Genomic DNA, 15,000 nt, shown 5'->3' with positions numbered 1-15,000 from the left:
ATAAAGGGCCCATAACCTACAGCAACACTAACATGTAGAAAAAACACGACGCCTGTTAGTGTTAGGCGATATTACATTTTTTTCAGAGAAAGACAACCATGTTTACTGCCACGTACTATTTTACACCTGAATACGGTGAGAGAATGTGAGTAAAGAGCCTTCTCCATGGACTCAACTATGCGCTGAGCGAGGCTCAAACCTAGGACCTTCTGATCTGAAAGCGAGTTTCATACCATAAGACCGCATAGCGTCACAAAGCAAACAAACCTCAAAGCTCATATTTTCTGTCATTTTTATTCTAAATCCATTTTGGGCATTGTGCACTTATTTGAAGGTCTGACAACCCAATTCATTATGGGATCATTGTTATAATGGAAATCTCAAAATATGACGCAAAATACTGTCCATTACAACAATGTTAAACTAGGCCAATGAGTACATTCGGATGTCCGACTTGCATAGTATACGTCGATATTGGGGATCAATTCATCCCAACATAAAACCGTTTTGAGATGAACATTTTTATTTATTCTCTTCAGTACAACCTTAAAACTGAACCCAAACCACATATTTTCGACAATAAATTGAATTCTTAAATAAAAACCATCCCGACATGACAGGGTTTTGTAACGATGTGTCATAAATAAATAAATTAGGGACAGAGGAATAAATAAATAAATAAATAAATAAATGGATATAAATAAATAAAATGTGCAAATGAAATGGCAACTGTTTGATTTATTTTGCTTATTCATATATTAAAAAGAATTTGGCCAGAAAACCCGTCCCTCAAATATCGATTGATTTAAATGACTCTCGTCTTGGCAAAATCTCTCAAACCTCGGACCTAGCGAGGTCTTTAATAAATTCCCAGGTTTGAAAATATTTTGCCAAAATGAGGGGCATTTAAATCAATAGATATTTAAACGACGAGATTTCTGGCCAAATTTTAAATATGTGCTTTTTCAAGCACGCAGTTAACTTGTTAATACTTCCAATAACTATTTATTTGTTGATCGTTTAATCTATTTATAACATTTTCCAAGAGTCTTCATCAACTCTTAATGGGTTAACTTACGAAAAACAATGACCTCTTTCAAAACATCACGATAGAAATAATCTGATGCAGACGTGAGCTGAGAAAATGGGTTCGTTGCTTTTTCCAGGAGCACCTCTTTATAAAAAAAAAAATGCCTTTCCGCGAGGACCCTTAGATGCCGTTGCCTTGGCATTCTATGAAGGATGATAGATAACCCATCAAACAAACGGCTGACGTTCAACGTTAATTTTTTACTTTTCAAAAATCTACCTGCAATCCTTTATTAAAGACTTTTCCGTGTTCCACAAAACTGCCATCTCTCTGCTGGTTTTTGCCGTTAACCATCCAATCAGCCGAACGGTGAATCAGATCCACATCCATTGCCAGGATATTTCCGTATTTCATGTCCAAAATTTCTGCCTGCGAGAAGCACTTGGTTACAAAGGCTGTCAGCCTGGAATGGAATAAATGAAGTTGGCGTCACTAAGGTATTTGTTGTTGTTTTAAGAAGCCAGTTTGGGGATTAGTTCTCATTAAAGTCTCTCTAACAGATTATAAACCTTTAGAGATTGTATCTTTATTAGGGTTTTGTGTGTGTTGATACAATTTATCTGGCAGGCAGAAAAAAAAAATAAAATGAAGAAATATAAAGGTTGACATGTATATTGTGCACCTCCAGTAATTTTTACTACTCTCAACATTATTCCCAATGATCCAGTTACTATAACCAACTATGGGCAACAAAATTTCAATTTTATCCTGTACAAATCGCCTTTTGGGAAGTCCTTTTTATGTTGGCATTTTTTTATTTTGTCAGTCATGTGGTCAGGTAATAATTAATTCATACCCAAGTCAAGTGAGGTAATGCATGTAAACCGCCTTATCCAAGGACACAAAGCCAGGTCCAGAGTTTTACGATCATTGCCATCCATTTGGTCACCAACCACGCTCAGCAGCGTTTGATTTCTTTTTCAAAAGACAATTTGAGTTACCTGAGACCAATTTAACCATGAGGTCAAGTCAGCGTAAATTTTAAATTAAAAATAAGATAGCAAAACTTTTCTTCAATTCTAAATGTATTTGTTTAATGACAATTAAACTCCATCTAATATAAAACATTACTTTGAACAAAATGTATATAAAAAAATGTATGTAAAATGCCTGAAGCCCGGTATCGTAAAATACCAACAAAAAGGTAAAAATGGAAAACTGTGGGATGGAAACAGTAAAAACGATGGACGTTTTGGGTGCAAACTTTTCTTCAGAAAAGCAATAAACAGGGGAACATTGAAAACAAAATTTTAAATGGGCCTAGTTTGCTGCAAAATTTGACTAAATTAACTTATGGAAAAAGTTCATAATAATCTAGGTGGCTCTAACAGCTTGGGAATAGCTTGCGTCACCTTGTGGTAAAGTCTTCAGATGATTTGCATACAGCAATACGTTTTCATTCAATTATTTCATGTTTTCGTCCTACTTAGTCATCGATCATATGATTTGTTGCTGCACAACGATTGGACATTTCTCAATAAATTTAAACACGTTGATTTGCTTTGTTTATGAAAGTTGTAAACATACCCATTAGTCATGCTGAGCAAAATTACCAATCGGGAGGTTGGATATTTCTCAAACTGTGAACAATTTTCGCTATGTGGGTCATTTTGAGAGCACTTTGCAATGTGACTAATGACCTCGAGCACATGGAAATGCAATATAGATCATCCCCATTGTAGAGGTGTTATATGTATTGTTAAAGACATGGAAAGCTGTACGTACCACATGCTAGGATTTTCCTTGGTATTCTCGTTATTGCCAAATGTGCTGTAACCTCCAGAGGTGCCGTGTTCGTAGAGAATTTCCTTCTGATAACCTGTCATTGGTTGAAGAGTTCACAAAAATATGTAAATAACAATGTGAAATTGAATGTAAGCTTGGTAACAACGCCACTACCACATTATCTCATTCGTCTGTAGTGTTTCATTCATCCTGTTTTTTTTATAAAGGGGAAACCCGAAACGTCCATTTTATCTGTTTTCGTATATTAAATTGAAGCTTATATTCAATTTCACATTGTTATTTATTTCTTCGAGCTTCGAGCAGCAACATTTACAAAATTTATCTAAGACATGCAGGTATTGATATCAAATTTATAAACTTTAAATAATCATATTTTATAAATCCTCATTTAAATGAGAAGTGATTTGTTCATCAAAAGCTTAGAGTCTTCGGAAATGTTTCATATTAAAAACACAAAACCAAAACCATAAATCTTTGAATGCAGAAAGTAAGCAAAATAAGTTTTAAAAAGAACAAAGCAATTTAAATAATGTCACGAAACCCATACGTGTAAAAAAGAAGATTGCTTTTTCCACTTTTCCACTCAATCCTAGAGACTTTTGCTACTTTTCAGAATTTGAAAAAAATGTATTAAAAATGTGCATGTCCATATATAGTTTTATTCAACTACCATTAACATGTAAAAACTAAAATCGTAAGCTTTGTAACTACGCCTATAATTTGTCTCAGAAAAAAATGTAATAAATAGGCATGGTAACCCGGGTAAAGTATGGATATAGTTTTAGGGTTGAGTGAGTGAAGGAGTATATCATTCTACCGTAAAGCACTCTCTACACACTTATTTACATGGATTCGAACCGGGTCTCTTACTGTGTGTGCCAAATGCCTATTGAAGGAATTATTTGCCACCAAAAACAGGATTGATATAATTCTGACATAATTTTTAGAAGATCCTGAAAAAGAGTGAAATTAAAAGAAATAATTAAGCTTTGTGTCTGAAGTCATCTGTGATGGGGCTTGTTGGGAGATGTGGTGAGGTGTGTGTGTGTGTGTGTGTGTGTGTGTGCGCGCGCGCGTGTGTGTTTGTATGTGCGTGTGTGTAAAAACGTAAGTGTGTGTATCTTTACAAACCAATAAGCATGTATTCCACGGCTTTCTGCCTGAACTCATCCGTCATAGAGTTTGTAGTGAAGAAGAAATCAACCAGAGACATAATAGGAGAGAAGTTGATCATGTTTTGTTCTCCGCATCCGTAAGGTTTTTGTAGAAGATCGTCCAAGTTGTCGAATATAGGACCGAGCAGATTGCCTGGTTGGGGAGGGGGGGGGGTGGAAGAGGAGGTAGCATTTAAAGAAAAGGTTAACAAAAACAAATAGGAAGAGTACTGGGGGGGGGGGGGGGGGACAGTGTATGCCTTCGGACCGTAAGGTCCTGGGTTCGAGTCCCGAGAGACGCATAGTTGAGTCCTTGGAAAGAGCTCTTTACTGACATTCTCTCACCGTACTCATGTGTAAAATGAATTGCTGGCCGTTAACAGCGTTGTCTCTGTCCACAAAAAATAATAATATCGCCTAACAGGTGTCATGTCTTGTCCTAAATGTTAAGTGTTCCTGTTGGCTAGGGACCCTTGTAAAGCGCTTTGAGCAAGTTTAGTGGATATTGCTCTATGTTTTGAAAAAGCTCAAAAGCTCAAAATGTCCCCTTTTTGGAATTTTTGGAATTGCCATATTTGAGTGATGTCAGATAAATAGAACAGTGGAAAAAGTATAACCAGAACTCTTTAATGGTTATAGTATTTCCCATATTATTCTATTTATGGAGAGAAGGTTAGGACCCCTGATATCAATCAAGGGGGGCAGTTACAGAGGTTTCTAAAAGTGGACATCTGTGATAGGACCTTGTACTCTTCATTTGTCTTATTTTTGATAGATTTTCATTATTCATTTTCATAGATTTGCCGTGCCCAGTGTGCTTCACAGTGTTTTATTTATTTCCCCCAGCAGGCCAGGTGCAACCATATTTTCATTTAATTCAGTACAAGTCGCCTGTTTGACGCTTTTTGTACTAACACTCTTACAATATCCGTCACTACCGATAGCTATGTATTCATGTGGTTTACATTGCCTTATCATTATCATTATTATTAGTAGTAGTAATATTATGATCATTATCATTTATTATTGTGATTATTATCATTATCACCATTATAATCAAATTAAGCAACTGTTATTACTAGTAATCAAACATTTGACTGTAAACAAAAGAAAGGAAAAAATGCTGATGAACAACTTCCCTAACCTGCAATGTTGACAGAGATTCTCTCAGACCCAAGTACGGTATCCTTGGGCAAAGTCACGGGTACATTCTCTGTCCAGGACCCGCCCGTGGGGGTCACGATGTAGGAGTTGGTGGTGGAGTGAGGGATTCCTTCTGGCTTCACCCGGATTTTACGTTCTACGGCATCACTGAGGCTGGCAACGTTTGTCATTGCAGAGACTTTGATGGCGATGGAACCGATGGTCACCGGGGTGAAGCAGAATCTTACAGTTTTCACGGCGTTCTCCTTCATCTGTTAAAAGGTTAAAGGTCATGTGAAAATTATGTATAAAGTGGGTGAAGTCGTTTTCCTTCAATTTGTCAAAAGATTAAAGGTCTTGTTATGAAAGATTTATCTGTCTTGAGTGAGAGGATGTGTTGAGAATTAATTAATTATCCAAACTCGGCCAGTAAATGTTCACGATGCACTTTGTATGAAAAGCAGCCAGCTTGTTCATATTGCTCTCTGTCATCCTCCAGCATTCAGTGGCGATATGTACATATACGCAGGTCTGACATCCAAACGCAATTATGGGCCCAATTTAACATTGTTATATGGACAATAATTTGAGTCATTTGGTTTTTTTTTTTTGAGATTTCAATTAGAACAATGAGCCCATTATGAATTGGGTTATCAGACCTGCAAATAAGTGCCCGTCGACCCCAACGTAATATCGATTTGAGGTAGTAAGTCTTATTTATCAAAAAGGGGTACTCACGAATCCCAAAAAGTATGAGTACTGCATTTGTCCCTTTTCCAGGATAACTTGGCCGTCTTCCTTCCTAGCCCAGATGTTCTCGTAGTCTGGGCTAGGCTCCATGGTCAGAAGTACCTGAGGGGAAAATACATTATGTGACTTGTGATTATTCTGTAATAATGATAATATTAATGAGGATTTTCATACTAATAACAATGATGATATTGATAATGATAATTAAGATACCAATAACTATGATGATGATAATATAGGTAGTAATGCTAATATAATACAATAATGATAATCATGATATTGATAATTATATATATAACGGCGCTTTTATTCTTTTAGCTAAAGGTCTATCGTGTTTTGTGAAACCTAATCCCTAAAATAACAACGCTTTCTAACCATGTTAGTTCATATATATCCCTATATATATATATTTATATATATTAATAACATTAATAATAAGATAATAATTCTAATGTTGAATAATTTAAAGAATTAAATAGAGGTAAATTTTGTCGGAAGGAATTACATAGATGATAAAATCGAATTTTAAGATATTCAATAAGAAAAAAATTGGAAAAAGCTTATGTCTTTTGAATTTTAAACAATCAAAGTTTGCTTTTCTAATAGAATGCATTTCATTTAATCAAAATCTTATTTAAAAATGATAATCAAAATGAAAATACTTTTATCGACGTGTATCTATTTGCAGGTCTGATAATCCAAGTTGTTATGTGCTCATTGCTATAATGGAAATAGTCTCAAACCAACAGAAAATATCACTATTACAACCATTTTAAATCATGCCCTTAATTTCGTTTGGTTATCAGATCCGCTAGTGAATGCACGTCGCCTTCTTTTAAAATCCAAAAGGAAAATTTGTTTTAGGAGGATTTATTCCAAGGGAAAACTGAAATAAACTCAGGCGTCAGCCACATTTCATGCTATATTTATGTTAACGATGGCACTGAAACCCAAAAGGACTGGTTTTTTGACGTCATTATTTGGTTTTTGCACCGCCTAGTGAGAGTTGTCTTTAGTAGTGCTCAAGGAAACAAGTGGTCCCATTGGTTGAACTATTGAATACAACACACGATCTGTTTTCTTTTGTGGACAAAGACTGGTCTTTTGCCGTCATTTTTTGGTCAGTGTCAGGCTATAAGTTAACGATGGTTACAGTGTCAGGCAATGAGTTTACGAAGACCCCGAGTTGAACTATCGCTTTTGTAAACTGAAGGCCTGATACAGACAAAAAGAAAATTACGTCACAAAAGAAGACGACGATCACCAAACGAAAATGAAAATTGAGTAGTTGTTAAAAGTGCTCAAGAAAATAAATGATTCTATTGGTTGAGCTATTGATTACAACTCACAATTAAGTTTCCCCCCGTGATCCTCGTCCTCTTTTATGACAATTATTTTGGATTAGTACCAGGCCATGAGTTTACGAAGCCTACGTCCATACCCTGTGCCAAACTGCGTAACAAAAGGGTCCACAAAGTTTTTAAAAAAGATATAGGCCTACCAAAAACATAGTGAAAAAGCAAACAAACACATTAGAATATGTTGTTTACCGGGAGTTCGCCCTTGTAATAGCTAAAGACTGAGGCAGGGAAGCAGAAGTCTTCTCCTCTGACAATGGTTGAAGGCAGGTCAAGGCTGATGAACATATCTCTGAAGGTGATCACCTGGGGGAAGGAGTTGGATTAAAACAGTTAGACTATGATACGGATGTATGTGATGATGATGGTGATAATTATGATGATGATGATGATGATGATGATGATGATGATGATGATGATGATGATGATGATGATGATGATGATGATGATACTAATGGTCGTTATAACAATAACACTATCAATTTTGCTGGTTGTGAGAGTGTCTCTGTAATATAACCAAATTAGACCATCTTGTAGTCTAGGGTCCAAAAATCTATCTGACGCCAAAAATCCACCATAAGTTTTACAAATTACCTCAGCTGGTTTCTCTGCAACAGATAAACCATTTGCTGTGCTGACTGAGAAAACAGAGGCAAGCCACGTGGTGATGGTGTCAGGTGACGTCAGAGGTACCACAGCCTGACCGGAAGAGCTAGAATTTGAAAAAAAAATTGAAGAAAACGCGATATAAAATGATATGATTTAATATTCAAAGCCAGCAACATTTGTAAGTTGAAATAACATTATTTGGAACATATACAAGAGAAACATTAGTTGAAGTTCCCTCTCTATAAAGAGGATTTATATATTACATTGTATTTAAAATATCATCGATAAATCATTTCTAGTTTATAAAAAATGGGATAATGTTTACTTTGTTTTAAAACACATAAGACTATACCTAATAAATCAGAGCATGATATTCAAGTTTGGGTGAAAAATAGATTTTTTAGGAGGTCTGAGAAAACGTAATATAAATATTTTTCTATGGCATGGACTTAGGGTTTTATATAAATCTGGATTTAATATAACCATTTGGAGAAAAAAAAACAACTTGACAAATGCATGGTCACCTTAAAACTAACATTGAACTGAAAATGATAAGAATAGTTTAAATATTTATTAATCAAAATATGAGAATATCAAAGCCAATAGTGAGCAAGAGAATAAGTAGTCTATGAAATGATATAAGAGAATTTATATTCGACAAAAGGAATTCTATTCATTGTAAACGCCTGATGCCAATTTTGTTTCTTCAAATTATAACTTGCACATTTCTTAAACTTTTGATCTTTAAAAAACGATAAGAAAAGTAATAAGAAAGAAACTATCTAAGTTTTGAGTCTTCAATACTTTTCTTCATAATTTTAGAAGCAAATTTAACAAAAATTAAAGGACCAAATAGTATAAAAACCACCAATTGACAACATATAATATCATTTGATAATACTTACCACAATCATATTATTCTTAAACGATTTCAATGTATTACATGACATTTAAAAATGATCTGATTAATCAAACCGGTGATATCTTACTTATTGTCAAAACAGTGCGGCTGATCGTTATAAAATCTTTGTTTTCTGCACTTAAAATAACACATTTAAAAGATATAAATAACAGATCTTGGAGAAAACAATATTGTTGTTAGAAATAACACATAAGCACAAAATGCATTAGTGAAACTGTGTCAAGGAAAGATAAAAACAAAATTTATGTTATACAAAGTTATGCACGTGTAAAAAAAAACTATTATAGAAAAACCCAAGAGAAAAGTTTGCAATTGACACTCCAGAAAGTTTTCTTTCAAATTGCATAGATATATATATATATATATATATATATATATATATATATATATATATATATATATATATATAGAGAGAGAGAGAGAGAGAGAGAGAGAGAGAGAGAGAGAGAGAGAGAGAGAGACTTTATATCTAAAATATAAATGCAACATTTCTTCCATACATTTGACAATTAATTGTAACTTGGCAATTAGGCTTCTTTGCCATTAGAGCTTGTGTGCATTATTTTAAAACAATAATATGTGAGTTGTCCTGTGCAAACGGTCCACATTTGGCTGGAAGAACTTTTCAGATATGGCTAATAAAAGGTGTTTGGCGACTTTCCGACGAAAATTGAGATTTCTCACTAAAATGAGAATTAGTTCATTTCGACATATCTACTTATACTTTCATATGATTTAAAAAAATAATTTACACATTAATTAACCAGTTAACTAAATTACTCTGGAAGGATCTAAGATTTGGCCAGAAAATTTGGCTTTCAACTATCAATCGATTTAAATGACCCTCATTCGGGCAAAACTCTCAAACCTGGGACCTCGACACAATCTGTAGAAAAGTGGTTTTGAGAAAAACTGCTCCTAGGTTACCAAACGTCATTTCAACGTTTAAAATGCCTTCGGAAAAAAAACCTAAATTAAAATGTTTAACTAGCGTATTCTGGAAAGACATGCATTTAAAAACTTGGCCAGAAAACTCTTTTCAAACTGGTTAAATATTTGAATTTAAGCTTTATTTTTTCGAAGGCATTTGAAACGTTGAAATGTCATTTCGTAACTTTTGAAGCAGTTTGTCTTTTTTAAAAACATTTTTCTGCAGATTGTCTATTAAAAATGGCCATAACCCAGCCAAATTCTAATATTTACTCATGAAATAAACAGCAAAATATAGAAAATTGTTTACGTTGTATTCAAGAATAACAACAACTATAAAAAACACTATAATATTATCTCAAATGAGAAAAGACATGAACCAAATATAATACAAATGTTTAAAAATACATAATGTAGTCATATACACATACACTATGAGAAGACGTAAACGGTTTCCATTTTGGCCAAAGCAGTTTGATATGTTTTACACATAGTTTATCATATCACCCCCTCCCCCTCCCCCAACTTTTCAAAAATATTCTAACTTAGCCTCCAAGTCTCATTTTAGCAGGTGTTTAAAGTCAACTCCTCATATTATTGGGTAAAAGTTTTCTTGCCAAAAATTGCTTTGTTATTTTACAGTAGATCAGTGTGAAAGAAACCGCAGATATGTTACCAATCGTCTCAAAACGGTACTATGTCAAGGTGGAATCAGATCCCGAAAGGTCAATTTAAAATTTAAAACAAAAACAGTTCGATTTACAACATTTCAAATTTCAGCGTTTTGAAAAACCTAAATAAATCTTTTCGACAGGACATTTCAAATGAAATAACATTTCACAATTCAGACTTTATTTTTAGTGTCTATGCTGGTTCGGCATAATACCTCATTGAGACAATTCGTCATAATTATGTCAAATATATAACTTTCTCGTGGAATTGCATCATTGGATAATTGCAACATTCTATAATTGCACCATTGGATAAATGCAACATTGGATAATTGCACAATTGGATAATTGCAACATTGGACAATTGCAACATTGGATGATTGCAACATTGGATCATTGCAGCATTGGGTGATTGCAACAGTAGATAATTGTAAAATATGATATGTTACAGAAAACTAACCCCGATATCACCGAAATTTTCCACAGCCAATTTTCTGGAAAGATCTTCCGTATCGTCACTCTATTAACGCCGCTGCCACCAACACCATCGTCTCGGTTTGAATCCAAATTCTTGAATTTATTATCCAATGAAGTTACGCTGGCTGGGCTGAGATATGAATGCGCTGAATTCATTGGCCCAAGTTGTAAAATTGATGTGAATTTGATGCCCAAATAATTGTGGACGAGAAAAAGAAAAGTGAATTCCGAAGGTCAAGGTCACGTCATGATCAATGGAATGAAGAATCCACATCTTGGCGTATGATCAAGCCTTATAATGTGTTTTGCTGATAAAATCTTGAAACATTCCTTGTTTATTATAAACACTGTCCTGCTCTACGAAGCTTGTATATCAATGGCCGGCGGAGCAAACCTCAAGTCTCGATTTTCACGATCAGCGGAGAGTTATCAGAGGTTTGATCCGCCAAAAATTAAAGAAAACATGTTGCGCAAAGCTCGTATGTAGACTTCAGAGTTTTCATCCGCCGATCGTGAAAACCGAGACTTCAGAGGTTGATCCGCCGACCATCGAAATTCAATTTTTAGCAATTAAATGACCCCGTCATTATACAGTATTGAGGGAAATGGTCATAAATAAAGTTCACGTGACAGTTGGATATTCATCGCATTTTAAAGACGTGTTTGTACATAAAATTCTACTGCAAAAAGAATACTACATGGAGGAAAGGTAATTATATATTGAGTGAAAGCCAAGGTAAAATAAAGGGGAACAATACTGTGGAATCCCAGACAAAGTCAACACCGCGGAACCAGAAAGTTTAATTGACTATAAGCAAGGTTGATTATTGATGGAACATACATTTTAAAGTTGACTTCAAGAGACTTGAATTTATTCAGATTCCACTGGACTTATGGAGCTGTAAGTATGGTGTTAAAAGTCATCGGAATTTACAAGGTTTCCAATGTTTTCAAAAGTGGAAAAAAGACTTCTACTCTCAGTTTTTAACATAGGCTAAATGCTAAGTAGAATTGAAAAATGATGTTGATGAGAATTGTCTTTATATTTCATTTTCCTCATATTTGTAACCCTTCGCGTCAAAACAGTACTATCTCGTGTGGTTTAGAAGCTGCTAAAATTGAGTTTATCGTCAAACATGAGAAATTTGGGTTAAAATTAAATGTTTATTAAGTGAAATGGACGTAGTTTCTGTAAGTGACAAAAACTGGAATCTCACATGTATTGTCATTCTTATTTTAAAATTACTTTTGGGCAACTTGTTTCTCCTGATGTAAGCGACGGGTCATGTATCGTTTTAACTAAAACACTGCAATGAGAAATCAATGGATATTATCATGTCATAGATAGTGATCTAGTTCACTTGTCCTACAGTTTACCCTTGAGCGAATTCTTAGAATACAAAAATTCTGAAAAGTTCAATATATTATGAAACAGTTGTCAGACAAAGCAAAAAGAATTGATTTTTAAAAATTGCATCCCATATAATCAGCTTGCGTCGACACGCTGTCAAAAACGTTTTCCAACATGAAAAAAATATAGAAAATAACTGAATAAGATTTCTGCCGCATCTGCAGGGAGGTCCTGAGCATTAGACTACATCGCCCTTCATTTCCCACTGACAAGCCTGAGAGTACGAGGTGAGTCCAGAGAATAGTTCAACAAATTCCACTAGCGAGGTTTTCCCATGCGATACTTCTAGGAGGATCATAATATCTTGCAATTTCAAACCTGAAGGTTCTGAATTTCTACAAATCATCTTTGAAATTAGCCAAAAATTATTCATCTAGATTCTCCGTTGTGGTGGATCCAGCCACGTTTTTCTCCTAAAGATAAGTTTCCCTTATCCCTGGTAGCAAAGCTTTTGGCTTTTCATGGATAATTCCTCCGGCACAATCTGGCGTCCGTTGTTTGAATCGAGAATGAAGAACAGTGACGAACTCAAAGCATCATGCAACTGTGGGAATAAGTTACAAATATGTAACCTGTCGCATCTTTACTGTATAATGTCGGAGTAAACCAAGTTCCCAATATTGTATATAAAAAGATAAGGATTAGAATTACAAAATTTGCGTGTTCAATAGCTTTATATCCATTCTTTCTAATGGGGAATATTAATTCAAATAAAATTTCATGATTCAGCCTTTAATCTCAACTTCTAGTATCTGGTTCACCCCGACATGATAACTCGTTAAGACGCATTCTCATGAATGTGAATATCTATTTAGAAAGCGATAAACACAAATAATATCTCGTTCTATTTATAAATGGAGAAGAGAAAGCATATTTAACAACGATTAAGACAAGTGCAAATGTGAGGGTGTAAAAAGGACGTAGATCTAATTTTGTTTGGCGAGCTCTTTCTCACTCAATCTCTCTTTCTCTTCCTCTCCTATTCTCTCTATCAACATCTCTCTCTCTCTCTCTCTCTCTCTCTCTCTCTCTCTCTCTCTCTCTCTCTCTCTCTCTCTGTCGGCTGAAAACGTGCAGTGAAAAAGTCATGAAATGAAAACAAACAGACGAAACACAAAAACGAAACATACTCAATAACTTTGAAATTCCAAAGCCAATTTTCAGGAAATAATTTCCTAACTTTTCTGGCCGGTTTCATCGATGTCATTGTTGCCGGGAGTACTGGAGCAGATTCAGCGTCGTCCATGGGAGCTCCTCGCATCATGGTGAAGTAGACGGGACTGGAGACTTTTTTTTCGGAAAAAGACGATTTGTTTTTAAAAAATCGTACAGTAGGTTTGAGTTTGTTTTTCTTTTGTTTTTTGTTTGTTTTGTTGTTTTTTTTGTATTTTTTTTTTTTTTGTAGTTTGGCTAAGTAAAATTGAATTTAATTACTTCGAAAAATGATGATATTGTCCAGTCATTTACTTAAATTTTATTTATTTAGTAATTTTAAATGCGTTGGATGTGGGTGGAACGTTTCAGAGTTTAGTTGTGTCCTTCACCTTTATGGTTAAAATTTCCATTGTAGCAATTCTTTCTCTTCATGATAATGTGTCCTTGACCTCGTGCTTTTTTTTCTGTTACAGATGCTGATTCTTATCACTCAATGTTATGATGAGTGTGACATTCTCTGAATTGATCCAGTCCTTTAATACCAAACCAACCTTTAAGTTCATGCTGCAATGACTGAGATTCAAAACCATGCTGGAAGATGCAATCCAAACTTATCCATGCTGTAACACATGCAAAAATAAAAAGTTAACTAATCCACCTTTCCTAAAAATACATAAACGCCGAAAATGTTAGAAAATCCATTCCCAAACGAAATCGAACACTTGGATTGTATCTCAAAATAATGAAACAAAACAAAAATCCGATTAAACAAGTAGGTAGATGACTTGAATTTGAGACACAAGAGAAAGAGAAAGAGAGAGAGAGAGAGAGAGAGAGAGAGAGAGAGAGAGAGAGCAAGAGAGGAAGTTAAAGGAAGCACAAGACAGGGAGATAGAGAGAGCAAAGCTGGAGAGAGAAAGAAAGAAAGAAAGAAAAAAAAAAAAAAAAAAAAAGAGAGAGAGAGAGAGAGAGAGAGAGAGAGAGAGAGAGAGAGAGAGAGAGAGAGACTGAAAATGCCTTTAAATCAGAAATGATTTGTACAACTAGAAACTAAACCAATCACTTTTCGTCATTTTAACCAAAGCTTTTTGATTCAGAAGACATTGATAAACAAGACTTTATTTGCTTTTGTCAAAAGTTTTGATTTCCTCTTTATCAACAACTGTTAAAAAACGAAGAAAAAATATATATTAGAATAAACTTTTCGAAAAGTTTACAGTATTTATATCACGTCTTTTTTTCCGATTGAATATACAAGTTAGCTACCCTTTACATGGCTGATTAAATATTTCCTAAACGTCAAGGTTTAAAGTAACTCATTATAAGATGGGAAATAATTAATTCCTGGCATTAAATACCCTAATATATCGTTTATACTAATATTCCTTATATATTTCTCATTAAATATAGCAAACAATTTTGAAGTTAATGTAAACAACAAATTCATAGGGATATTATGATCATTTGAACATTGTAAAAATTAGCATAAAAATACGAATTCAATTATGAATCTATACGACATATTTTCTATAAATCATTATAAATTATCTTAAACTTTTTACACTTTTATTTTGTTCCTTTCTT

The 15,000-nt window shown here is 34.3% G+C and overlaps 1 protein-coding gene across 6 annotated transcripts in view; it reads right to left on the bottom strand.

The window, feature by feature from the left end:
- LOC144970696 (CD109 antigen-like) overlaps positions 1-15,000 on the bottom strand; it is a 91,727-nt gene that overhangs the window by 13,342 nt on the left and 63,385 nt on the right. For 5 of the 6 annotated variants that reach the window (XM_078910598.1, XM_078910600.1, XM_078910599.1 and 2 more), the window contains 7 exons: positions 7,836-7,953; positions 7,434-7,547; positions 5,872-5,985; positions 5,135-5,405; positions 3,968-4,144; positions 2,816-2,909; positions 1,310-1,493 (listed from right to left, as the gene is read on the bottom strand). In XM_078910598.1, coding sequence (XP_078766724.1) covers positions 1,310-1,493; positions 2,816-2,909; positions 3,968-4,144; positions 5,135-5,405; positions 5,872-5,985; positions 7,434-7,547; positions 7,836-7,953 — 1,072 coding nt within the window. Of the gene's footprint in view, positions 1-1,309; positions 1,494-2,815; positions 2,910-3,967; positions 4,145-5,134; positions 5,406-5,871; positions 5,986-7,433; positions 7,548-7,835; positions 7,954-13,391; positions 13,549-15,000 lie in introns of all 6 variants that reach the window. The other variant, XM_078910602.1, reaches the window with a different exon arrangement.

This window comes from Berghia stephanieae, chromosome 4 (genome assembly GCF_034508935.2).
Source record: "Berghia stephanieae isolate SIO BIC M18660-M18661 chromosome 4, UCSD_Bste_1.3, whole genome shotgun sequence".
Classification (NCBI taxonomy): Eukaryota; Metazoa; Mollusca; class Gastropoda; order Nudibranchia; family Aeolidiidae; genus Berghia; species Berghia stephanieae.
This window is presented reverse-complemented; position numbering and strand designations above follow the sequence as displayed.